The sequence below is a fragment of the Eucalyptus grandis genome, chromosome 6, assembly GCF_016545825.1.
Source record: "Eucalyptus grandis isolate ANBG69807.140 chromosome 6, ASM1654582v1, whole genome shotgun sequence".
Classification (NCBI taxonomy): domain Eukaryota; kingdom Viridiplantae; phylum Streptophyta; class Magnoliopsida; order Myrtales; family Myrtaceae; genus Eucalyptus; species Eucalyptus grandis.
The window spans coordinates 32,084,543-32,109,877 of NC_052617.1; the positions used below are offsets into that span (position 1 = coordinate 32,084,543).

General features: G+C 38.0%; 1 protein-coding gene and 2 non-coding genes across 3 annotated transcripts; 1 reads left to right on the forward strand and 2 right to left on the reverse strand.

Annotated features, from left to right (window-relative positions):
• Positions 1–8,131: 8,131 nt before the first annotated feature.
• LOC120295186 lies at positions 8,132–8,236 on the reverse strand. The gene has a single exon (XR_005552544.1). It is a non-coding gene; the product is annotated as a U6 spliceosomal RNA (small nuclear RNA).
• A 4,365-nt stretch (positions 8,237–12,601) lies between these two features.
• On the reverse strand, positions 12,602–12,703 carry LOC120295179. The gene has a single exon (XR_005552537.1). It is a non-coding gene; the product is annotated as a U6 spliceosomal RNA (small nuclear RNA).
• An 8,206-nt stretch (positions 12,704–20,909) lies between these two features.
• On the forward strand, positions 20,910–25,290 carry LOC104449302 (low-temperature-induced cysteine proteinase). Its single transcript, XM_010063419.3, has 5 exons — positions 20,910–21,528; positions 23,249–23,484; positions 23,580–23,720; positions 24,283–24,735; positions 24,888–25,290. Exons 1-5 carry the CDS (start codon positions 21,018–21,020, stop codon positions 24,981–24,983), a joined length of 1,437 nt encoding a protein of 478 aa, XP_010061721.1. The 5' UTR covers positions 20,910–21,017; the 3' UTR covers positions 24,984–25,290.
• Positions 25,291–25,335: the final 45 nt, after the last annotated feature.

Genomic DNA, 25,335 nt, shown 5'->3' on the forward strand with positions numbered 1-25,335 from the left:
CCGTTGGTCGCCGCCGTTTGCTGGACACCGCCACGCTCACTATTCGCTGCCATCACCAACTAGAGGAGGAGCAAGAAGAAGAAGAGAGGGGAAAAAGAAAAATCTAAAAAAATTATTAATAAATTAAAAAAATTGTACATTACAAAAAAAAAAAAAAATTGCAGATCGTACCAAACGCTTTCTTTTTTTTTTTTTATTCCGAGAATAGAAATTTTGCTTAATTATCAAACATGTTCTTTTACTCAGAAATTATTCCAAATAATAAAAATAGAAAAAGATTATTTCTAAAAAGAAATTATTTCACTAACAAGAAATGTTACCAAACAAATCTTCACTCTCTCCATCTCCCATGCTCGGTGAGCTCACACCTTCTATTTCTCCATCTCTCTCCATCTCTGATCTTGTCACATTAACGTGGAAACGGTGTCGTCGCAGGGTTCCATCCGTCTCGCTTCGTTGAGTCTTTCTCGCAATTCGACGTCTGGTCGCGCGTCCTCTTCGAAATGCACTCAGTCTCTATTTCAATGTCATAGCTTGGAGAGAGTGAGTAAAACGAAAACTAATTAAAAATTGGGCCAAATAATGGCACCATGCCAAATTGGACAAAATTTGTAGATGGTATATACAATTAATGTGCTAAATTGGGACTAAATGGAGGGAATGTCACGGTTAATTTACCAAAAATTGTATCTATGGACCATCATAGAGAGAAAGAGAAAGGAAAATTATCCAAAAATCCTAAATCTATTGTAATTTTGTCAATTTAGTCTTAAACCTTTTAATTTTACTAATTCAGTTTTAAATGTTTTCACTTCTTGCCAATTAAATCCATTCGATCAATTGTGGCCAAAAAATGCTGATGTGTACACCAGTGGTGCTATGTAGGACTATCAATGCCGACGTAGACAATTTTTAATAATATTTTATTTTTTTGAATTTTTAATTTTTTTCTCTTACTTTTCTTTTTGCCCTTCTTCTTTTACTTTTCTGGTGGCCGGTCAGCTAGCCTCACCTACCACAAGTGAGGCTTGGCCAAGTGAGGGCAAGCCCCGGTCAAGTGAGGGTGAGCCTCGGCCGACTAAGCCCTCGCCCAGCCAAGGCCCATCGAGGCTGGCCTTGTGCAAGCTAGGCGAGGGCGGCTTTGCAAGGCGTCGGCCGGGCAATGGCAACACTAGGCGAGGGGAGCCCTCTCTGGGGCTCGCCCAAGCAAGGCTAACCCTTGCTGAGGCTCGCCCTCATCGAGTCAGCCCTCGCTTGTGGCAAGCAAGGCCCGACTAGGCGAGGCTAGCCAGCCGACCACCAAAAAAGGAAACGAAAAAGCCAAAAAGAAAAGAAAAATAATTAAAATTAAAAATATATATTATTTAAAATTATTCATATAAGTGCTAGCAATCCTATGTGGCACTACCGGCATCCACGTCAACATTTTTTAGCTAAAATTAGCCGGAGAGACTCATTTGGCAAAAAATGAAAAGGTTTAGGACTGAAATGGCAAAATTAAAAGGTTTATAACTAAATTGATAAAATGTATAATAGGTTTAGGACTTTTTGGACAAAAGTAAAAATTATCTAAAAAAAAAGTCCTAAATCTATTGTACTTTTACCAACTAAGTCATAAATCTTTTAATTTTGCCAATTAAGTCATAAACATTTCCACTCCTTCCCAGTTGAGTCCATTTGACCAATTTTAGCCAGAAATTACTAACATGGACCGTTGGCATTAACATGACACTTTTTAAATAATATCATAATAATATTTTGAAATTTTTATTGCTTTTTTCTCCTCTTTTTATTTATTATTTATTTTATTTTTTTGGATTTTTGGATGTAGGGTTGGCAAGAGTTGCCGTCCAACCCTATCAATGAAGGTCAGCCTTATAAGAGGTTGATGCGGGGATCAGCTCGCCCCCTTGGCCAACAAGGGCTTCCCTCACCAAATCCAACGAGGGCGTTGGAGCCTTTGCCTATGGCGAGAGATCTCCGCCGGCCATCGCCGAGGCCCGGTGATCAATGGAGGGAAATGAGGGGAAATAAAGGGAAAAAATAAAAGAAAAGAAGAAATTTAAAAAAAAATTAAAAATATCTATGTCGATACCAACCATACTGCGTAGTATACTCGGCATCTATGTTAGTAATTTTTGGTCAATTTTAACTAGAAGAACTATATTAATAAATCATCAAAAGTTTAGCTAAATTGAAAATTTAAGACTGAATTAGCAATTATATAATAGGTTTAAGACTTTCTTAGTAATTATCCGAGATTTTGAACATTACTGCACCAATAAATGCATGAAAGTGATGAAGTAAATTCTGTTATGGTTCACAGCCCATGTTAGAGGAAACTTCATTTTCCTGTGTAACCTTTCTTTAATATTTAACCAAAAAAAAAAACAAAAACAAACGTTCTTAACTCGACTAAATTTCCAGAATAATTTATCGAGGAAACTTCATCTCATGAAAAGGATTTTTCATGAGAGGTATAATGAAAATTATTAGCTCCACACGTGATTTGACAGGTGGTGCATGAGGTCCACACCCCTTCTGCAGTAGCGCCTTCCGGATATGAACACCGTTTCGTGTTCTCGTTTGAAGACGATGAACTCAAAAAACTAGGCACCTAATGGAAGAAAGGATTTCAAGATGCTTCAACAGGTTTACCATTGTCTCGCTTGTATCACACGTTCATGCAGTTATATTGCATCTGCACTGGTTATCAGTATAATAAATGACATGGTGGATGTATGATTGATGTCGGATGCAATCCATGGAAGAAAGTTATCCAAAAAGCCTTAATTATATTACACTTTTACCAATTCAATCATAAACTTTTCAAATTTGCCAATCAGTCATAAATAGGGGTGAGCATGGTCCGGGTTGGTCCGGGCCACCCCCTAACCCTAGGACCAACTCGTACAGTGTCGGTCCTCAATTTTTAGGACCGAGGACCGACTCTATTGAGCTTGGGACCAAGGACCGGACCGACCCAATGGGTTCGGTCCGGTTCCAGGGTCAACCCGGGACCAATCGATAATTTTTTTCGTCTTATTTTTTATACTCCTTAAAAAAGCAAACCTACAAATTCAAATTACATATCCATCGACAATGCGGCATTGTGCAACTAAACTATAAATACCAATACATATTTAGCAAATTTAAGATGACACAATAATATAAATTTCATACCTATTAACTGCTCATCGAGATATGGGACAAGATGGAAAGTTTTTGTAATCATCTATCTTTAATATTCATAACATCATATGCAAAAGCGTTTTCCTGCATTTGATCACGTAGAGTCCACTCAACCAAAAAATGAGCTTCACATCACTTGACTAGCATTTGATCATGTAAAGTTCACTCAACCAAAAAATGAGCTTCACACCACTTAACTAGCAAATCATCGGAGCAACGGCAGTACTACTCTACTCTTCAAAAACTTCTACCTTTTGACACGAATTGAAAAGCAAAGTGCAGCTAAAATTCATTAGTAAAATACAATTAAACCATAAAAAGTTCAAAATACTTAATATAAACCATGAATATATAACTTCACATCTTGTTAATTCACTTGAACTTCTATACACCTGAAAACAAAACAAACGACACATAATTAATACTCAACAAAAGTTTTAAACTGAAATTACTATTAGTGCTATTAATAGAACATCTCAATATAATATAATATAACAGACATTTTACTTAGGTTTGAATATATAAAAGAATTATAAATAATATAATATAATATGCGGGGTTGGTCCAGGGTACCCAAAACTCTTAGAACCGAGGACCAACCCGCACAGTGTTGGTCTTGGAATTTCAGGACCAAGGACCGACCATGTCCCCTTGGGAACCGGACCAGGACCGGCAGGGTTGGGCCGGTCCAGGGTTGGTCCAGGGTCGACCCTAGACCACTACTCACCCCTAGTCATAAATATTTTCACTTTTTGTCAATTGAGTCCATCCTATGAATTTTGACTAGAAATTTACTAACGTGGATGGCCGACACTAATGTGGTACATTTTTTATAATATTTTAATGATATTTTAAGAATTTTTGAAATTTTATGGTTATTTTTACTTTTCTTTGTTTTTTTCGAGGGGTTTGGAGTTTTGCCGATGAGTGTGGCTAGCCACCCTCATCAGCCACAGGTGAGGGCCAACAATCCTTGCTAGCCACAGGCGAGGGGCAATCGACCCTTGTCGGCCCTGGGCGAGAGTTGCAACGCCCTTGCCGGCCAAAGTGAGGGCATGCGAGCCCTCACCTATAATTGACAAGGGCAGCGATGCCCTCACCAGATCTAGCCAGGCAAGGGCTCAGCAGCCCTAGTTGGCCCCAGGTGAGGGGGCAACCTCGGTCGGGGCCTCGCCCGGGGCCGGTGAGGGTCAACTAGCCCTCGTTTGTGGTCGGCGAGGGTTGGCTAAAAACCTAGCCAACCCTAGCTCAAAAAAAAAAAAAAAAAAGGAAAGAGAAAAAAAAATTCAAAATATTATTAAAATTACCACATTAACATCAGCCGTCCATGTCAATAGTTTCCATCCAAAATTTGTCGGATAGACTTAATTAACAATAAGCAAAAAGGTTATGATTGAATTGATAATAGTGTAATAGGTTTAGAACTTTTTAGACAATTTTCCTCAATCCGTGATCATTGAACTTAAATGATTTTGTCTGACAAAAAAAAGACTTAAATGATTTTGCAGCAACCTTGATTTTATAGGTAAAAGATTCAAAATTTATGTCCAGTTCTGGATCTTTTCAGTAAATCCATCATACGATCATGTCTGTATCGGCTAAGAGGGTGTCAGGCAATTTTTATTTTTTTTTACTATTTTGTAGCCTTTTGTTTTGACGTCTGGATGCTAATTTTTTATTTTAATTATCTTGTGTCGATGCATGAAAATTAAGATGAAGGTAAATACATCATTAAGTTATCTTGGGTTGGCAAAAAAGCAGAGAACATATGCAAAAAAGCGCTCTCTCAAGCGCGGTAGGTGTGCTATGACTTTCTTTCTGAACTTATTTTGATGGGTTCGAATTAGCTGCTGGCCCACAAAAAAGGAAAAAAGGAAGGAAGCATCCTCACGTGGAAAGAGAGAAACGGACGTTGTCTAAGTGGGTGCACAAATATATTATAAAATCAAAAATAAGTGAGTCCTCTAGCAAGCAACAGTTAAATTTAGCCCTAAACTGAGCGCTATTTTGACAAGCCGTAAAAAAAAAAAAATCTCAACCTGGTTTTAGTACGATACAGAATTGGATTTCTTAAGTAGTTAAATTACAATTTCTACATTTTTCATGTCTGTAGAGAAATCAAAGTGTGAAATTGAATTTCATATTGTACGAGGATTCCACAAAAAGCGAAATTGGGTGTTCTAGCAAACACTTAGTAGTGAGATTCCAATCCCACATTGCTAACATGGGAAAATTAGCAAAAAAATTGTAACCAATTGTACATATGCAAATTTTGTTATAAACCTTTAAATTTGGCCATTTAATCCTACATCATTTGACAATTTAATAATTTTGTTATTCTAGCTAATTTTGTCCGGGAATAGCTTTTGTACATTCTAGTGCCATATCATATAGAACAATTAGCATTGATGTGAATAATTATTATTATTTTTCAAAAAATAAATTTTCTTTTCTATTCTTTCTTTTTTCATTGTGGCCAACTAAGATGAACAAGGGCCTGCAAGCCCTCACTAGATATGGGCAATGCGGTCACATTCCTCCCCTGTCACAATGAAAAATAAATAAATAAGTTATAAAAATATTATAAAAATATTCACTTTAGTGTCGGTTGTATATCAGTTATTTTCGATCAAAATTGATTCGAATGCATAAATTAACAATATATCAAAAAAATTTACAACTAAATTAGAAAACTTGAAAATTTAGCACTGAATTGATTTTTTTAATTTATTATTTTTTGGTAATTTTGCCTTCCTCAACATCAGCAAACTATCAAAAATCTATCAAGACCACTGCGAGTCACCGGCCGCTAGCCGTCTGCTATCACCGGTGAAAAGTCTTCCTTCTTAGAAGGCCAGGACTTTTTACAATTCAAATAATTGAAAAGGAATGTCATCCAAGGAACTCGATTACTTGAATTGCAAGTCCATCCGTCGATTTCTCGTCATGGAAAAACGAGGCTTCAGCAACCATTTAATGTGAGACTGCAAATGTGACAAAAGTAACTCCAACTTTAGAGAACCACTGGGATTCGCCTTAGTGGCCACCCTTCCAACATGGAAGGGGGAGGTGAGGAGTTCAAATCCTCACATTCTCAGGGAGGGATGGGGTGGGGACGAGTAAGTTTCAAGAGTGGGTTTCGACTCCCACGCCCTGCAAGAGGCAGAGCAAAAGTCTAAGAGTGAGTGTAAAGTAGGCATAGAGTAGAACTGACAAAAAAAAAAAAAAAAAACTCCAGCTTTAGAGAGGAGGGAAAGTTCATGAGGCAACCTTTCTATACGTTCCCAAACACGAATTTCCCATTTATTTCAAATAAATTACCACGCCCAATATGCTGTGATTTTTTTAATTCCTTACTAAAACGAGAACCCTTTTAGACAAATGAAATAGATTTCCAATAACATTAGAAAATGACATAAAATGTCTCTAAATTTCAAACCAATGTGAAATATGATTTACTGAATTTTTAATTTGTTCAATGTGATTCCTGAATTTTTGTACATGTTCATTTTAACTCTCAAACTACATTAAAAAAAAATCATTGTTATCCATGATCTTTAATTAATGAAATGATAACATTGAACATTATCATTTAATTCAAGAATTACATTATATATATATAGATAATCCAAGAACAACATCCACGTCGAATTAAAATTTAGGTATCACATTAAATATATTCAAAGTTCAAGGTCATATTGTCCCTTAGACCAAAGTTTAAAGACTATTTGTGATATTATCCCGTATGTTATATCTAAAAATATCAAGTAACCAAAGAAAAATAAATAAAAGTTTGTGGGAGGCACTGAAAATTACACGTGTCATTTTAAGGGACAAGACAAAATAGTTTTCCTAACGAAATCTGACAAAAATTTCGGACACATAGAAATGCTGGCAATTGGCCACTTACCTGACGATTCGTCCTTCCGTGACTCAATTTACGTTTGACCAGGACGGCTTGATGCTGCCATGAGATATTATTTACTATACAAGACGTGTGAGATTCCAACTCTTTTGCTGTAGTACAAGCTACAAGACTTTTGATTTTCTAATGTGTCAACATATTTGTCTAAGAGCAAATTCTTGCATTTGGTTTTTACATGAGAAGATAACGTATCATTTCTTGGTTAAGCAAGGTTAGGCTCAACAGTCACGGTTGATTCAAGTTAACTTCTTGACTTGTTAGGCTGAAATAAATTTATTGATAAACATAGTCTCGACTGTAATTGACCCGTACTCATCCAATCTAAATATTGTAAAGAAAATAAGTCTTTCGGCTTTCATCCACCGAGAATCCTTCCATACGTAAATCAGTGCAAGTATTGAGAGCATAGAGTGAGAGAAGAGAAGAGATACTAATGTTCACCATGGCATGTGAGGTCCACGCGCCTAGCACAGTGCCTTCTAGATGCGCGCATGGGCCACCCTCAATTATAGTAATCAAATAAGCAGGCATGAGCAAACAACATTGCATTTTCTTGTCTATGAAGATCGACGAATTCAAAAACTAGGAACCTAATGACAGAAAGGGAAGATTTCAGGCTGCCTCAACAGGTTTACCATTTTCTCTCTTGTACCGCACGTTCATGGAGCTTGGGGTCTCCATCTGCACTGCTTATCAGTATAGTAAGTGACATGGTGGATCTATGATTGCTATCGGATGCAATCTGCGGTCATTGAACTTAAATGATTTTGCTGTAACTTTGATTTTTATAGGTGAAAGATTCAAAACTTATGTCCAGTTATGGATCTTTTCAATAAATCCTCATATGATAATGTATGTATAGACTGAGAGGGTATTTGGCATTGTTTTTTTTTTTTTTTTTTTTTTTGCCTTTTATAGCAATTTGCTTTGGAGATTGGATGCTAAGTTTTGATTTTACTCATCTTGTGTTGATGTATGAAAATTAAGACGAAGGTAAATATATCATTAACTTATCTTAGGTTGGACCATTTCTTGATTTGTGCACATCATTCTTGTGCAGGGGCACTATTAATCTTCTCTATAGATCGTTCCAATTTTATCTGACGTTTCTGTAGAGACAACCTTATCACCTAACACGTTTGTTTTTATATAGAAGGAAGCTGTCGTGAGTTTTTAAAATGGGATAAATATGGCATTACTTGCTCTATTTTTTTCCTGCAGGGATTACTTTCAGTTCCACAAATGCGATTGACATAATCACCCACTTGAAAAGCCAAATGACGTGAAACACATTCTCTATTTTAAAAAAAATAAAATTAGAAGATGGCAAAGAAGAAAATTGCACGTACCAGATAATCTAGCACTAACACTAGATTCGACTTTATAAGTGGGAGAGTGAAACTGCTTATCTTTCGGCATCGATTGCATTGCCACAACCACGGCATTGTGCTCGACCAATTGGTCATCAACTCATCATTGTTAAACGTGACTAGGACTGGGACACAAATCATTCGATGCATGTACATGTAGGGCCCTTTCATTTTATTTTTTTGGGGCTTTTTATGTTATGTCATGCTGCTCTTGACAACTAATTTAAAAGGAAAAAATTAAGTCATTTTTCCATCTAACAGGACCTAATATAGAGAAATATATATTTAAAAAAAAATCAATTAAACCTATCATGTGGAAACTAATTCAATTCTAAAATTTTCAATTTGACCAATTTAGTTATAAATATTTTGACAATTTTTTAATGTAGTCTTTCCATCCGATTTTGTCCGGAAATTGTTGACGCAAACACCAGTTATCCTCTGTGACATGGTTGATGTTAACATTAACAACTTTTTCATTTTTATAAAGAAAAAGAAAAAATGCAAAAAAGAAAAAAAAATAGATATGTTTAAATTACAAAAATTATCCTTGTCAATATCAGTCGTGCCATCCATTTCAGTGATTTTCGGCTTAAATTATTTAGAAAGACTAAGTTTAAGATTGAATCTATATCCATACACTAGGTTTAAATTTTTTTTAGTAATTATCTCAAGTGAAAATCATGTCGAGCGATTATGAAAAACTTTGTTGAAGGAGACACGAATATAACTCGACCTCACCTAACCATAGGTATCTGTGTTAGTTGAGAGTCTCTCCTTCATCGCCAAGGTCAAGAGTTCGAAACCCGCAGTTGCTAGCATTATAAGTGGGGGGGTCATGGTGTTGTGATCCTATGCTAGTCTCCCCTGAGGTATAGGAGTCCGGCCTTTCGGTGCCGTCCAGGCATGGAGGGCCCGTAGTGGAGTCCTCGGTTACCCAAAAAAAAAAGTAACTCGACCTCAATGTATGTGCGTGCCACATACCCGCATCGGTCGAAAAAGATAATTAGATTAATTCGTCCAAGGTAGGCTTCGAATAATTTGTGGACTGAAAGAGCCTAAACATCAAGTCTAAAAATTGCTATCTAGACAAAAGCCAATGATTAAAGATACCCGAAATCACTCTGTAGCGTTCCTGTCGGTGGTGATCTTCCACCGCTAGAGGGGAAAGAGAGTAGACTTTCCAGTTTTCCTTAATCGTCTGAAAGAGCCTAAACATCAAGTCTAAAAATTGCTATCTAGACAAAAGCCAATGATTAAAGATACACGAAGTCACTCTGTAGCGTTCCTATCGGTGGTGATCTTCCACCACTAGAAGGGAAAGCGAGTAGACTTTCCAGTTTTCCTTAATCATTTCCAAAGCACTCAAGCTCCATTTGATAACGTTCTTATTTCTCCTAATCTCTCTTATTTTGTTTCTCGAAATAAATAAATAAAAAATTAATTCATTTGGTAATGTCAACTAATTTTTCTATTCCTTAGAATAAAAAAGTAGTCGATAAATAGATTTGGAACAAAAACAAAATGTAGAAAAAAGCGATTTCTTATTCCCGGAAATAATTTCTAGAAATAAGTCATTTTCTTTCTTTTCTTTTTCCTTTTCTTTTTCTTCCTCACCACTCACAACCCGCCATATGTCACCATCGGTTGCCGCCGTTTGCCAGACGCCACCACCACTTGCTATTCGCTGCCACCACCAGCTAGAGGAGGAGCAAGAAGAAGAAAAGAGGAGAAAAAGAAAATTCTAAGAAAATTATTAAAAATTTTAAAAAATTATACATTACAAAAAAAAAAATTGTGAATCATACCAAACTCTTTTTTTTTATTTCGAGAATAAAAATTTTGCATAATTATCAAACACATTTTTTTACTCAGAAATTTTCCAAAAAATAAAAATAGAAAAAGACTATTTATGAAAAGAAATTATTTTCCAGAACAATGTCGGTGAGCTCACACCTTCTATTTCTCCGTCTCTCTCCATCTCTGATCTTGTCGCGTTAACAAGGAAATAGTGTCGTCGGTAGGGTTCCATCCATCTGCTTCTGTTGAGTCTTTCTCGCAATTCGACATCTGATTGCGCATCCTCTTCGAAATGCACTCAATCTCTATTTCAATGTCATAGCTTGGAGAGAGTGAGTAAAACGAAAACTAATTAAAAATTGGGCCAAATAATGACACCGTGCCAAATCGGACAAAATCTATAGATGGTATATGCGATAAATGTGCTAAATTGGGACTAAATGGAGGGAATGTCACGGTTAATTTACCAAAAATTGTATCTATGGACCATCAGAAGATTGAGAGATAGAATAAGGAAAAATATCCAAAAAGTCATTATTGACCGGAAAATGTTGATGTGGACACTAGCGGTGCTACGTAGGACAACGCCGACGTATACAATTTTTAATAATATTTTAATTTTTCTAATTTTTAATTTTTTTTTTCTCGTTCTTTTCTTTCTTTTCTTTTTACCCTTCTTCTTTCACTTTTCTAGTGGCCAGTTAGCTAGCCTCACCTGCCACAAGTGAGGCTCGGCCAAGTGAGGGCGAGCCCAGCCAAGGCCCGACAAGACCGGCCTTACGCAAGCCACGCAAGGGCGGCTTTGCAAGGCGTCAGCCGAGCAATGGCAACGCTAGGCGAGGGGAGCCCTTGTTGGGGCTTCGCCCAAGCGAGGCTGACCCTTGCCAGTGCTCGCCCTCATCGAGTCAGGCCTAGCCTGTGGCAAGCAAGGCTCGACTAGGCGAGGCCAACCGGCCGACCACCAAAAAAGGCAAAAAGAAAAGAAAAAAAATAATTAGGATTCAAAAAAATAAAATATTATTTAAAATTATCCACATCAACAACGGTAATCCTATGTGGCACTACCGGCGTCCATGTCAGCATTTTTTAGCTAAAATTGGTCAAATATACTTATTTGGAAAAAAAATGAAAAGCTTTATGACTAAAATGACAAAATTAAAAGGTTTATGACTAAATTGATAAAGGTACAATAGGTTTAGGACTTTTTGGACAATTTTCCTGATAGAGAAAAATTATGGTTCATTCCGCGCAATATAAGTTTGAAGCCACATTAGTTCATTAGGAAAAATTATCTAAAAAGTTTTAAATCTATTGCACTTTTACCAATTGGGTCTTAAATATTTTAATTTTGCCAATTGAGTCATAAACATTTCTACTTTTTCCCAATTGAGTCCATTCGACTAATTTTAGTCAAAAATTACTAACATGGAGTTGGCATTAACGTGGCACTTTTTAAATAATATATTAATAATATTTTGAATTTTTTATGTTTTTTTCTTCTTCTTTTTTAAATTTTTTGGGGTTTTTGGATGTAGGGCTGAAAAGAGTTGTTGTCCAACCCTGTCAATAAAGGTGAGCCTTATTAGAGGTTGATGTGGGGATCAGCTCACCCCCTTGGCCAACAAGGGCTCCCCTCACCAAATCTGATGAGAGCGTTGGAGCCTTTGCCTATGCTTAGAGACCTTTGCCAGCCATCGCCAAGGCCCGATGATCGATGGAGGGAAATGAGGGCAAACAAAGGAAAAAGAAAAGAAAAGAAAAGAATAAATTCAAAAAAAAAATTAATAATGTCTATGTCAATACCAACCATACTGCATAGCATACTCGGCATCTATGTTAGTGATTTTTGGCCAATTTTAACTAGAAGTACTATATTTACAAATCATCAAAAGTGTAGCTAAATTGAAAATTTAAGACTAAATTAGCAATTATATAATAGGTTTAGAACTTTCTTAGTAATTATCCCAGATTTTGAACATAACTGCACCAATAAATGCATGCAAGTGATGAAGTAAATTCTGTTATGGTTCACAGCCCATGTTAGAGGAAACTTCATTTTCCTGTGTAATCTTTTAATATTTAACCCAAAAAAAAAAACACAAATGTTCTTAACTCGTACTAATTTTCCAGAATAATTTATCGAGGAAACTTCATTTCCTGTACAATCTTTCTTTAATATTTAACAAAATAACCAAAAAAAAAAAAAGTTCTTAACTCATACTAAATTTCCAGCATAATGAATCTGAATAACTTAAATTTTCAAGTTAGCACTTGCTACGAAACTTGAAGTGAAACAAAATTAAAAAAAGAAAAAGAAAAATTGGACCATTTCTTGATTTGTACGAGTTATCCTTGTGTAGAGGTCATGTTAATCTTCTGTTTCATTCCAATTTTATCGGATGTCTCCGAAGGAAAGAGATCAGCACTTGACACTGGGATTTATAGAGAAGATAGTTGTTGTGACTTTTCGATACGGGACAAAAGACGGGATGGGTCCCTAACTTTTCTCCGGCGAAGGACGAGAAGAAATTGCATGTTCTATACAGTCTAGCACTACTGGCACAGAAGAGAACTAACTAAAGAGAGTAATGGAGGATTTGAAATTGGCCCTGGCCCTGGAGGAAGAGGTTGGAGGTTCTGGGCAACGGCGAAGACATGGCGAAAGGCGAGCCACAGGCGAAGGCCACAGGTTTGGAAAGACCATGACTCGGGCCGCGGAAAGAGGGACGGGCGGGGTGGTGGAGGAGGAGGAGGAATTGGAGATGAGGCGCAAGACCAGAGGGTGGAAAAGGGGCGGCGGTGGAGATGGAGATGGAGACAGGCGGAGAGGGAGGACGTCGTCCGTGATCAACGCCGCTTCTGCTAACCAATCACTCCAGTCATCAAATTTCTAAGGCTCGTTTAGGCCCCCACGTTATCGCCAGCGAGTTGCAAGACGACTCTTCTTGGTACAGCGAGGCCAATCAATCCTGACTCCCTGACAAGACAACAACGATGGCGAAAGTTCCGCAGCAGGATGCACGAGAAAACTACTGCCATGGACATCGGCCTCGTGAAAAAGCCCAAGTAGTTAGCAGATCCGTACACGTTTTCCCTTCACTAAACGCATGTTAGATTTACTTTTCGACTCGTGTTGATGGGCTCGAATTAGCTGCTCGGCCCCAAAATTTAAATGAAAAAGAGGCTCATCAAATCTAAAATAAGAGAGAGCGGGGCTTGATGCAGAATTACTGTTGTGTGATTGAGTACGCAAATATATGATCAAACCATTAATAAGTTAGTGTCATCGGCTTAATTTAGCCCTGAATTTTGCCCTATTTTGACAGCCCGATAATAATAATCTTGACGTTGTTTAGTTCGATACAGAATTGGAGTTCTTAAGCATTGAGATTTAACTATCTACATTTTTCATGTCCCCAGAGAAATCAGAATGTGAAATTGGATTCCACATGGTATACGGTCCCCCGAAAAGCGGAATTGGGTGTACCAGCAATACTTAATGTTGAGATTTCAATTAACATCACTAAACAATTAAAAAAAATCCTAACTCTATCACAATCGCCGAGACCATCGCCGGTTGATGGCCGTCTTTAATCAGCAGTGAAATTTGTTCTTTCTTAGAAGGCCGAGGCCTTTTACAATTCCTAATAATTGAAAAAGGAATGTCATCTAAGGAGCAAGATTACTTCAAATGCAAGTCCATCCATTGATTCCTCCTCGTGGTGCAACTTTTCTATGCGTTCCCAAACATGGATTTTCCATTTATTCAAATAAATCTCCAAGCGCAAAGTATTGTGAAATTGTTTAATTTCTTAGTAAAACGAGAACCCATTAGACGCATGATGAATAGAAATATCGTGTGACATATCCAAAAATCACACGTGTAACTTTTAAGGGACAAGACAAAATAATTTTCCTAATCGAAATAGGACAAGAACTCTGGACAAATCGAACGTGGCCAGTCGTTCCTTTCGTCATTGAGTAAGCCAAGCGACATATGATAAGAACGGCTTGATGCTTCCATAAAATATTATTATTGACTGTACAAGACGTGCGACATTCCAACTCTTTTGCTACAAGCTACTAGACTGTTGACTTTCTATAATCAATACGTTTGTCTAGGAGCAAACTCTTTGCATCTGGTTTTTCGCATGATAAATTACATATTCTTTCTTTGTTACGCAAGGTTAGGTTCAACAATTGCACCGGATTCAAGTTGATTTATTGACTTGCTAGGCTAAATGAATTTGTCAGTGCACATTGTTAGGCTACAATAGGTCCAGACTTGTCCAATCTATATATTGTGAAGAAATAAGTCTTTCGACTTTCGTTCATCAAGAATTCTTTGATATGTAAATCGGTGCAAGCATTGATGCTGTGTTTGATTACTTTGATTTTTAATTAGAATATGACTAGATAGGATATGATATAAAATTCATTAATTTTTTAATATCATATCCATCGTTTGGTGAATCGCGATATTAAAATCGAACTATTTCATTTTCTATCATGTCAATTATTTGGTGTGAATGATATATCAATGCAAATGAATCTAAAAATGCACAAATGGTATTTGTAAGAATCTTCCACGATTCATTGCTACAGAAATTATAAATCCGTACAAACAAAAGTAATCCGAAACAACCTATCCATGATTATCGTATGATTTACATTTTAAATAGCAAAGGAGCTCATTGAAGCATTCTAGTGCCATAGGTTCGATTATAATAAGAGATGTAAACAAGCTGCAACAACACTAATGAGGTAGATTAGCCAACAAGTGCTAAATCTAGAAAAAGAGAGAAAACATGATCACTCACCTTCTTTTTTTGGGGAAAAGTATAGCGCGTTGACTCTCTTATCACTTTCATGAAACTCCTAAATTGCAAAGCTAGGGAGGAGAAGGAATTCTTACTTTCTTACTTCTTTTGTGGAGTTTTGACGTGAATTAGAGAGTTATTATGGAAAAAGAGTTTCGATTTTCTTATCATTTTTGCAGAGTTTTAACATAAACTAGAGAATTACGAAGGAATCGTGAAACTTCAACATGAACTAGAAATACCAAGGAGAATGAGACTGAGTTTTTTTTTTAGAAATCTCATTGCCTCTCATTCTTGGAGAATTAGAAAGATCCCTTTCGAATATGAATTTGTTCATTTAAAATCTTGGTTATCCTACTTCATCTTTATTAAATTATACTTTTACTATTTTTCCATCTATTTTTATTTCTTTTAATTCCCTTCCATCATTCCTTAGAAAAAATTATTATTAAATAATAAACTATACTAATATACCTAAAATATATATTAAAAAAATGATGCTATTATATATATGTATATACACAGATATATATTATAGAGTAGAAAGAAATACGAAAAATTTAAAAAGGAATAAATTAAAATGAAAAATATTTTTTTATATTTTTTTTATATTAGAATACAATTGTTATCCACATTTAATTTTTTATTAATTTATGAAGTTATTATTCGAGAAATATATTATATTATGAACATAAAAATCATGTCCACATTTATCCACCTTCTTATGAGATACTTTTATCTATATTATATCTGCCTATTGTTTGACTTTATCATATTTTGGGCAAGAATCAAACACAATATATGATCAATTTTATTATATCCTGATTTTTATCATTGCTACCAAACAAAGTTTGAGGGCATAGAGTGAGAGAGGATATACTAATGTGTAATCACACCCATGACTTTATAGAGGTGCGTAATCATTTCCATAATTTTATTCGGAGCATTTTCCAAATGAAAAGGGAAGCATTTTATGTAATTTGTTGCCTTAACAAACGAGGGGAATAAAAGTACCAAATATAACATCATTTGATATTGAGACACTTCTTCACAAGTCAAAAATTGGATAAAGACTTATTTCTATAATAGCAATGCACAGCGTCCTATCTAATTTTGCATTGTCTTTCACCTTTCTTATTTAAAAAGAAAAAAAAATGAAAATACAGAATTTTCTAAATGAACTTTTCCTTATAACTATTCGCTTACTTTAAATCTCGCAGCGGATGCATTTTGACTTTGTCAAAGACCGTAATCACTCAACATGCAAACCCTAATACGTTTTTTCGTATAATTTCTATTATTCGAATACTGTTTTAAATTTTGGTTAAAAATGAAAAGTTAATATTGTCCTGAAAAAGGTACATTACAAAGAGGCGCCCACGTCATCGGGGGTAGCCTGGGAAGCAAAAATATTTATTATTATTTTTTTCTTGAACCCACTCGGACGATTGACATTTTCCAGATTATTTTTCTCCTGGCCACGTATTTTTTTTTCCAGATTATTGCCAAAAGGGTAAAAGCATTTTATTGTTATTTTATCTTTTTGGTTATGGGTGATCGGGAAAAAGTCAGGTGTAATTAGCGTGCGGGTAAGGTCGATGTGATGTTGCAATTGAGAGGAACCCGTGATTAAAAATTAAAAAGTAATAATAATAATTAAGACAGGGTCATGGTCAAGGAAGTGGCCATCCTGGAGTTGTCCCCTTCTCCATCAATGATAATTACTAAAGACACTTTCTTCGTAAACGCCCAAAAGATTCGTCGGAATCCGTGGTGTGGGCCCCACTCACCACCAAAGGCTATAATTTCTGTGGAGCGTCCATTGCCACGATCGGTGCCTTGCTCGTATTAATTCGTCTTTGCGTTATTTCTGACCCTACTTTTCCTTTCTTATATTTTCAGGGAAAAACCAGAAAATTTTTCAAGTCATTCCCACCTTAACACATTTACTCTGAGCTTACGTTATGCTAACAATATTTGCTTTTTGGCGTCCATATCAATAATATTTGCTTCTTAATATTCCACATAAGTATAAATTCGAGACTTTTGATGTCTTCTCAAAAAAGTGAGGGTAAATGTACCACAATAGATATAGTTTAGGGTTTTTGATTACTTTTGCACTATATTTTTCACCCTTTATGGATTATATGGCTAACCTTCACAATGTTGACAAATGTGATTGCGGTTTAGAGATGCCGAAGAACCATTATTCAAGTGATGATTACACTCCAATACGTTAAGAGTACCCATATTAAACCATGCATCTATCTATCAATTTTAATTTTTATAATGATTTGCAATATTCTCATGTATTTTACATTGTATCAAAGCGGTGGATTCAAAATTTCGAATTTTTTCAGATCCTCTATTGGCCTCCCCGTTATATATCATGTATTTTCACACTTTCACCATAAGCCAAAATTAAACTTAAGGGTTAAATGGAGGGCTCCAACACATTGCCAAGCTGAGAATTCTCAATCACATCAAGCGAGATAAAAGTCATGCTCGATAAATTGTAAGTAAATTTTGGCCCGCAATAGAAAGAAACTTTGGGACTAGGTGTTGGAGGGCTTAATTAGTGTACCGAGGACATTTGGTTGCTGAGATTTATTTTAAACAGTGGTTATCATTACTCCTCTTCGCTTGAAATGTCTTATTTTTCGTTGAATAGAAAAGATGCGCACATCACCTTCTCCGTTCCACAAACTTTTTTTTTTCAATTTTTTGTGGGTCCAACGACCTAGATGGTATTTTTTAGGGAGGGGGGGAACGAAAGATGGTGGTTAGTCGATTAATTTACGCGATCGCCATTTTTAGGGACAGAGGATCGAGATGGTGCAGCTTATTTGATTAATTTGGGAGGATTCGCATCATGGTAGGAGGTAGGAGGAGAGAATCCGACCAAATTAGAAATTACTGAGAAACAGACGAAAGAGGGGAGGGCCCCCGGCTCCTTCGGCCCCTACTTTCGGACAGCAATCGGCCACGAAATAATTGAGTCCCAGCACGCACGAAAGCAACTCATCGTGCGTGCTGGAGTCGCCCATACTTACATCGGAGTTTCCCATGCTACTTGTTTTTTTTTGCGCTCTTCTCGATACAACGTTTATCACGACCGCGTACGGCGCAACACCTTCCTGAAACTTTTTGTAATTTCAACATGTCGGACTTCTGCACAACTTTGATGAAAAAAAAAACTCATGACTAGTTAGCAGATTTTGTTATTCGCTCTTGCAATGCAAATGACGTCTTATCGGAGGGTTTGAGTTCTTTATTTATAAGTGATGAGTATGTCAGATCTAATTTTGTTAGGCAACTCCTAGCGTAACATTTGGACTTTGCCCCTTTCAATATCCCCCAAAAAAATCAATTTCCATAAAAAAAAATTGGGAGAACATATTACGTGAATCAATGAATTACGATATCATAACTTAAGCTTGGGGTCCATTTGTTAGAAGAAAAATTATTTTTGGAAAATAATTACGATATCATAACAGGGAAGCTGTCGAGAAAGCTGACCTAGGATCTCACCACTAGGGTTACCTGACGCTAGAGGTGTTAAAAATGGGTTATGCAACCCATTTATGGACCCAATAAATGGGTCGTTAATGGGCCGGCCTCATTTCTTAAGACACCCTGATGGGTTTTAAAAATAAAAGAACTAAAATAAATGGGTCTTAAATGGGTACCCATTTAAGACCCATTTACAAACCCATTAAAGTCTGAAGATGGGTTCATCTGATTAACCCACGTCTTGCGACCTCGATTCTCTACGCCTGACTACCCCTTTTCTTTCTTTCCCCATTTTTTTCTTCACGCTCGCGGAGACGAGCGAGGAAGGATGCTTGTACAGTAGAGACAAAGTTGCAGCAGCTGCGGCAGCAATTGTCAAGTGAGAATTTTGGTCGGGGAGGCGACCAGCAGAGAGGACGGGGGCGTCGTCCTCGAGGAGAAGGAATCGTTGGTTGGTTGCTCTTTAAAGGAATCGCTGGTCGTCGTCATCATCGTCGTCGTCAGTGCGGTCTTCCGATGATCTCGGGGCTTGACGGGGTCGAAGGAGGTGAGATCACGGTTCATCCCGTTTTCGTGTATGGAATGAACCTGGTCTTCTATTTCCACTGTCACTATCTCGGAAGGGGCTCTTGGCGTTTTGGGTGTCGTATCTCCGTTAAGTCGTTGCCCGCATCTCGCGAGTGCTCTTTGGTTGTTTAGTTTGAGTCGCTCTTTCCCAAGGATCTTGGCTTGGAGCTAGCCAGAGTCGCGGTTCACCTCGAACTCGCCCTCTAGTCGTCGTCTCATAGCCGGGTAGGGACTTCCTCGTTGAACGGTCACCCACACGAGCCCCTTCAGCTCTACCTTGTTCCGTTTAAAGGACAAGCCGGGCTTGGTTTCTCCGGTTCTTGAGGGTTCCATGTCCAACTGAGTTGACTTCTTCGGCGTCACAAGTCTAGATCTGAGTTCTGGCCTTAGAATGGTCAGTAACTTCTCCTAAACGCAGTGCACTCCGTGTGTTTGCAGAAATGTCTAAATGAAGCTCTGTTATTGTCTGGGGAAGGTCTCCTGATTTTAAATCATTTTGATGACCATTTCATTTTGATGGTCAGTAACTTCTCCTCAACGCAGTGCACTCCGTGGGTCCGACCACCAGCCGTCGTCGTGGTCGGTGACCGGCCAAAGAAGGAGAAGAAAAATAAAAGGACAAAGAAAAATTATATTTAAAAAAATAATTTATTTTAAAAAAGAAATAATTAAAATTCGATTTTTAAAAATAATTATTTTAAAAATTATAAAAATTGTCCATTAAATTTGTGTTGTATAAAATTATTTTAGCAATACCATTTTTTTAAATATATATCTATAATAAATTAAGTTTAGTTAAATGGGTCGGGTTTGGGTTGGGTATGGATTGGGTCGGGTATGGGTCAAAAATTTTACATTGTAATAAACGGGTCATAAATGGGTTAATGGGTCGATTTGGGTCGGACCATTTAGGGACCCGACCCAAACCCGACCCGACCCAGATTTGAACCCGTTCCCTCGGCAATGAGGTAGTAAATCTCGAACTATCACGGCTATCCACTTGTGGATATTTTCCAAGTTTTTGGTGTTTGAACAACATAAAACTAATCATTGTTCAGAAAATGTTTTTCATAAACTGAAAATCAACAAATTTAGATTGGAGGGAACACAACTTCCCCTCAAATTAAAAGGAAATTACTCTTATTAAACCACAAAATAAATGAAAACTTGACTATCTTCCTTTAAAATTATGAAATTTTCAGTCAAACAAGCGTACTTTTTTGCATCTCAATCGAATTCAAACTTAACCATACAAATTCTGTTCAAGAAATAAAACGTGAATGAAATATTATATTTATAAATTTATCGATATGAATGATCGTAAATTATGCGATTGGAACACGTAAACATACAATTGCGTAACTAGCAAAGGTGCCGGATTGTCATATCTGCCGAGCACGACGTCAACTCGAGTTGGAAAAGAATCGAGTAGTATTCAAATCGAATTCGAACAGCTATTATTATTTAATAAAAGGGGGAAAAATCATTTATAAGCCACCGCAAATGGAAAGAGAAGAAAATATCCAGTGCGACCATTCCCCCTCCCGTTCCCCGTGGGGCCCACTCTCTCCCCCCCGCCTCCAGCCAATCACGTCTCGCCTCTGCGATTCCTTGCTGGGGGGGCCCTGTAATAGTCTCCTTCGTCCACTCCCATTTCCACAAATTTACAATTTCCCCTATATTCTCTCTCTACCTCTCCGATTCTCTCTCTACATCGCCTTCTATAAAACCGCGATTCCTCGCCTTCTCGCCCCTCCATTCCCATTTTCTCTCTCTACATTTCTCTCTCGCTCCTCTGATTCTCCGATCGGATACGCCGAAGCCAAGAAGATGGATCTCAAATCGCCGCCGGCGGCGGCCGCCGTGGCCGTCCTCGCCCTCGCGCTGGCCCTGACGACGATCGCCTCCGCCCTCGACATGTCCATCGTCAGCTACGATCGGGCCCACGGCGACCGGTCCTCCTCCTCCTCCTCCTCCTGGAGGTCCGACGACGAGGTGATGGCCGTCTACGAGAGCTGGCTCGCCAAGCACGGCAAGGCCTACAACGCCCTGGGCGAGAAGGAGAAGCGCTTCCAGGTCTTCAAGGACAACCTCCGGTTCATCGACGACCACAACGCCGGCGGGGACCGGACCTACACGGTCGGCCTCAACCAGTTCGCCGACCTCACTAACGAGGAGTACCGGTCCATGTACCTGGGCGCCAGGATGGATCGGTCGGGGCGGCGGCTCGGGAGGGCCCGCAGCGATCGGTACGCCGTGGCCGCCGGGGAGGAGCTGCCGGCGTCCGTCGATTGGAGGAAGGAAGGCGCCGTTGTTGACGTCAAGGACCAGGGAAGCTGCGGTGAGTTCTTCGTTTAATATCGCATATGTATTTGCTTGATTTGATTTTCGTAACGCTTCGGATACTTTTAATGATTTTCTTTTTGATATTTTCGATGCGATACGTTTGTGTAACGCATCCGTGATGATATTAAACAAAAAAAAAAAAAAAAAAAAAAAAAAAAGAGGTGGAAATTTAGATGTTGTGGTCAAGGATGCGGTTACTGGTAATTTGCTATTTTACTCTGTGGGAGGAATTTTTTTTTTTTTTTTTTTTTTTTGCGTTAAATATTAGCCCTTTTTGCTCGTTAGGAAGTTTCGTGCGTTTGGTTGTCTGATGGTAGCTTCCATCGTTTTGGACCGATTTCCATGGTTGCGTTCCGTTTTCGTTGTGTTGATCGCGTGATTTACATCCCTTTATGGGCTTCGATAGGGTTCATTCATGAAGATCTATCGGCTGTTATTCATATATTTGAACTTGCTTTGTATCGATCGTGTAGAATAAGTACACTCTATTTTCGATTATAGCATGAATTGCTAAGAGAGGATATAGACGGGAAATAAAAAATCTTTTTGTTCTCTTTTTTCCTAGAAATTTAGAAAGCATATGAAGGTGTAGTATGCGAATCTTTTTGCTCTCATTTGAATTTTCCTATTTTTGCTAAGTCATTTTTGTGGCTACAAAGTTCACAGCTTGAGGGAGCTTTCATGGGCTGTCGCTACATGCGCCAAATTTTAAGTTAAATAAGGAGGATCAAGCTATTGAGATACCCCAATTTGGCCCAAAATAAAATGCCATTCGTGCACAATCTTCTCTGAAGTCACTGTTGATGGATTTGAAGTGAAAATGGTACTTTACTTGGAAAAAGAGAAAGCCAATTGGTGTAATTTTTTTTTAATTTGTTTTGACGCAATTGTAGCTGCTAGTGCGAAAGGATTTTGGGAAGAAAAAATAGTCAAAATCGATTTAGGTGGTGGTGGATACACATACATGTGCATAAGGTCATTAGGATTGTTAGAAATCCCATGGACGAAAAGCTTATGAGCGAACGATTGATGACAAACTTTGAAGCGCCTGTTTGCAAGGGGCGATTGTGTTTTATCTATGTATTGAGACATGATTATCTTTAAGAAGATTAATTGGCAGCAAGTTGATGTCCTGTTAATTCTTCTTCATATCTGTTTCTTTGGACAATGAAAATGAAGTGTGGAGGGAAGGTGTAGCTTCAAGTTTGCAGCTTATCCAGCAAACTTGAGTGCAGAATCCGATGATGGAAAGGCTAATGGTGGGGCTGAGAAACAACTACTCACACTTGACATCCAAATGCAAAAAATTAAGGGTGTCCAGAAGTTAGCTTATTTAGTAATCATGTGGAGGCAAAGCTAAATTCCTTAAATATTTCATGAAGAAATTCATGTTATTAGCAGTCTGGAAAGGGAAAAACATCTTATAATTATGTGAAAACTCGATTTTTTTTTTCCCAATAGAACCAGAGGAAAACACTGTAAGCTCTCTCTATATTTTTATTTCTAATTAATCTCCATGAGTTATAAAATTGGTATGCCTTTATATATCAAAGTAATTTGCTAAAGAGATGAATATAGTGAGTATGAGACATTTCCGTGGAGGCATTGGTGATGTACTGGCTTATTGATGAATGTAACAGGGAACTCAGAGAAAATATGGGCTTGAGATTCTTCTATCTATACCTGCTTGATTCGGTGTTTATTTTTGACTGAAGGGAGTTGCTGGGCGTTCTCTACAATTGCTGCTGTGGAGGGGATAAACAAGCTTGTGACTGGTGATTTGATCTCTCTGTCCGAGCAGGAACTTGTGGACTGCGATACATCCTACAATGAAGGATGTAATGGCGGGCTCATGGATTATGCCTTTGAATTCATTATCAACAACGGAGGCATTGATACCGAGGAAGATTATCCCTATAGAGCTGTAGATAGCACTTGTGACCAATACAGGGTTTGTGTTGCAGTTAATCATCTAATAGTCTAATGGGCATAATAATGATCACGAAGGTAATAACATGTCATTCCCTCTATGCCATCTTTTTGCAGAAGAACGCAAAGGTTGTGACGATTGACGATTATGAAGATGTTCCAGAAAATGATGAGAAAGCATTGCAAAAGGCAGTTGCTAATCAACCAGTCAGTGTGGCCATTGAAGCAGGAGGCCGGGAATTCCAGTTTTATGATTCGGTAATATCCTTACTTTATAGTCTTATTTCCTTAGTTGGTCCATCAACCTAAAAATATTGCATGCTCAATCATAAGAAGCTTTAGCCTTGGCGTAATAATCATGGAGGAGTGTTGCTTGCAATTTCTCTCTAAAAACTATCCATCTGCAGCTTGAGTGTCAACTACTCTAGTTACCTGAAAAATTATCACGTAGAGGAATTGATGAGCTTCTGTGGAGTAATGAAATTCTGGCAGATATAGTCCCTTTTGATGGTCATATGAACTAGATTTTCAAAAAGATAGGTCTACTGGGCCCTTTTTTGTGAATGCCCTTGCATGAGACCAACCATGCTAAGCTAACAAAGCCTTTTTTCGATGGTCATATGAACTAAAATTTTTCGAAAAAATAGGTCTACTATGCCCTTTTTTTGTGACTGCTACGGCATGATAGTCATGATAATGTTTACTTTTCAAATTGTGAGAGCTAATTTGGAAAGTTACTGTTGAACACAAATTTCTTGGAGCAAGCGCAGATGATTTTCAAAGGGCTTATGGCCCTAACCGTGCCCTCTGGCTTTTACAGGGTATATTTACTGGCAAATGTGGGACAGCTCTGGATCATGGGGTTACTGCAGTCGGATATGGCACAGAAAACGGAGTTGATTACTGGATAGTGAAGAACTCATGGGGCGGTAGCTGGGGAGAGCAAGGGTACATCAAAATGGCACGAAATGTGGCCAATAGCCCCACTGGCAAATGTGGTATAGCAATGGAGGCCTCCTACCCCATCAAGAAAGGCCAAAATCCTCCTAATCCCGGCCCATCTCCTCCATCTCCAGTGAAGCCCCCAACTGTCTGCGACAATTACTACTCTTGTCCTGAGAGCAACACCTGCTGCTGTGTCTATGAGTATGCAAACTACTGCTTTGCCTGGGGATGCTGCCCTCTCGAGGCAGCCACCTGTTGTGAAGACCACTATAGTTGCTGCCCTCAAGACTTCCCGGTCTGCAATGTAAACGCTGGGACCTGCCAGATGGTAAGCACGACCAAGTCAATTCAATTTCATCATGAATTGCTTCCTGAATTTGGGGATGCATCTGACTTGACCTGAACATATAAAAGTCAATTCAAAGTGCCTCCTTCATTAACAATCCTTTGTGTTCTTTCTAATTTGTTTTTGTGCGACAGAGCAAAGACAATCCACTAGGAGTCAAGGCATTGAAGCGCACTCCTGCTAAATTTCACTGGGCTTTTGGAAGTGATGGACAGAAGAGCAGTGCGTAAAAAAAAACTTGGGATTGTATGCTGTAGATGGAGATTCTTAAGGAGAGTCAAGAAAATCACAGCGACTCATCTTCTCCTCATTCTCATTAAACTGCAGATCCACAGAGCCCCTTTCTTAAATCGTTCGTAAAGTATGTCTAGGAACTGGTTCTGTAAATAGACTTAATTATTTTATGCAGCATGAGATTCGCAGACTTTGCTGCTGCAAGTTTCTGAAGCATCCTCTGTAAATCTAGGCTTCATTCAGCAAGGGGTTCTCGAATAGTTCCCTTATTTTAATGGAATTTGAATGCTTTGTTTCAGTCCACGCCTCTGATTATTCTGTTCTCTGGTGGGTTAATTTCTTTTTATG

Coding starts and splice junctions, on each gene's coding strand:
- LOC104449302 (XM_010063419.3), top strand. CDS start 21,018: ATGGATCTCAAATCGCCGCCGGCGGCGGCCGCCGTGGCCGTCCTCGCC. Junction 23,485..23,579: donor GCACTTGTGACCAATACAGG/GTTTGTGTTGCA, acceptor ATCTTTTTGCAG/AAGAACGCAAAGGTTGTGAC. Junction 23,721..24,282: donor AATTCCAGTTTTATGATTCG/GTAATATCCTTA, acceptor TGGCTTTTACAG/GGTATATTTACTGGCAAATG.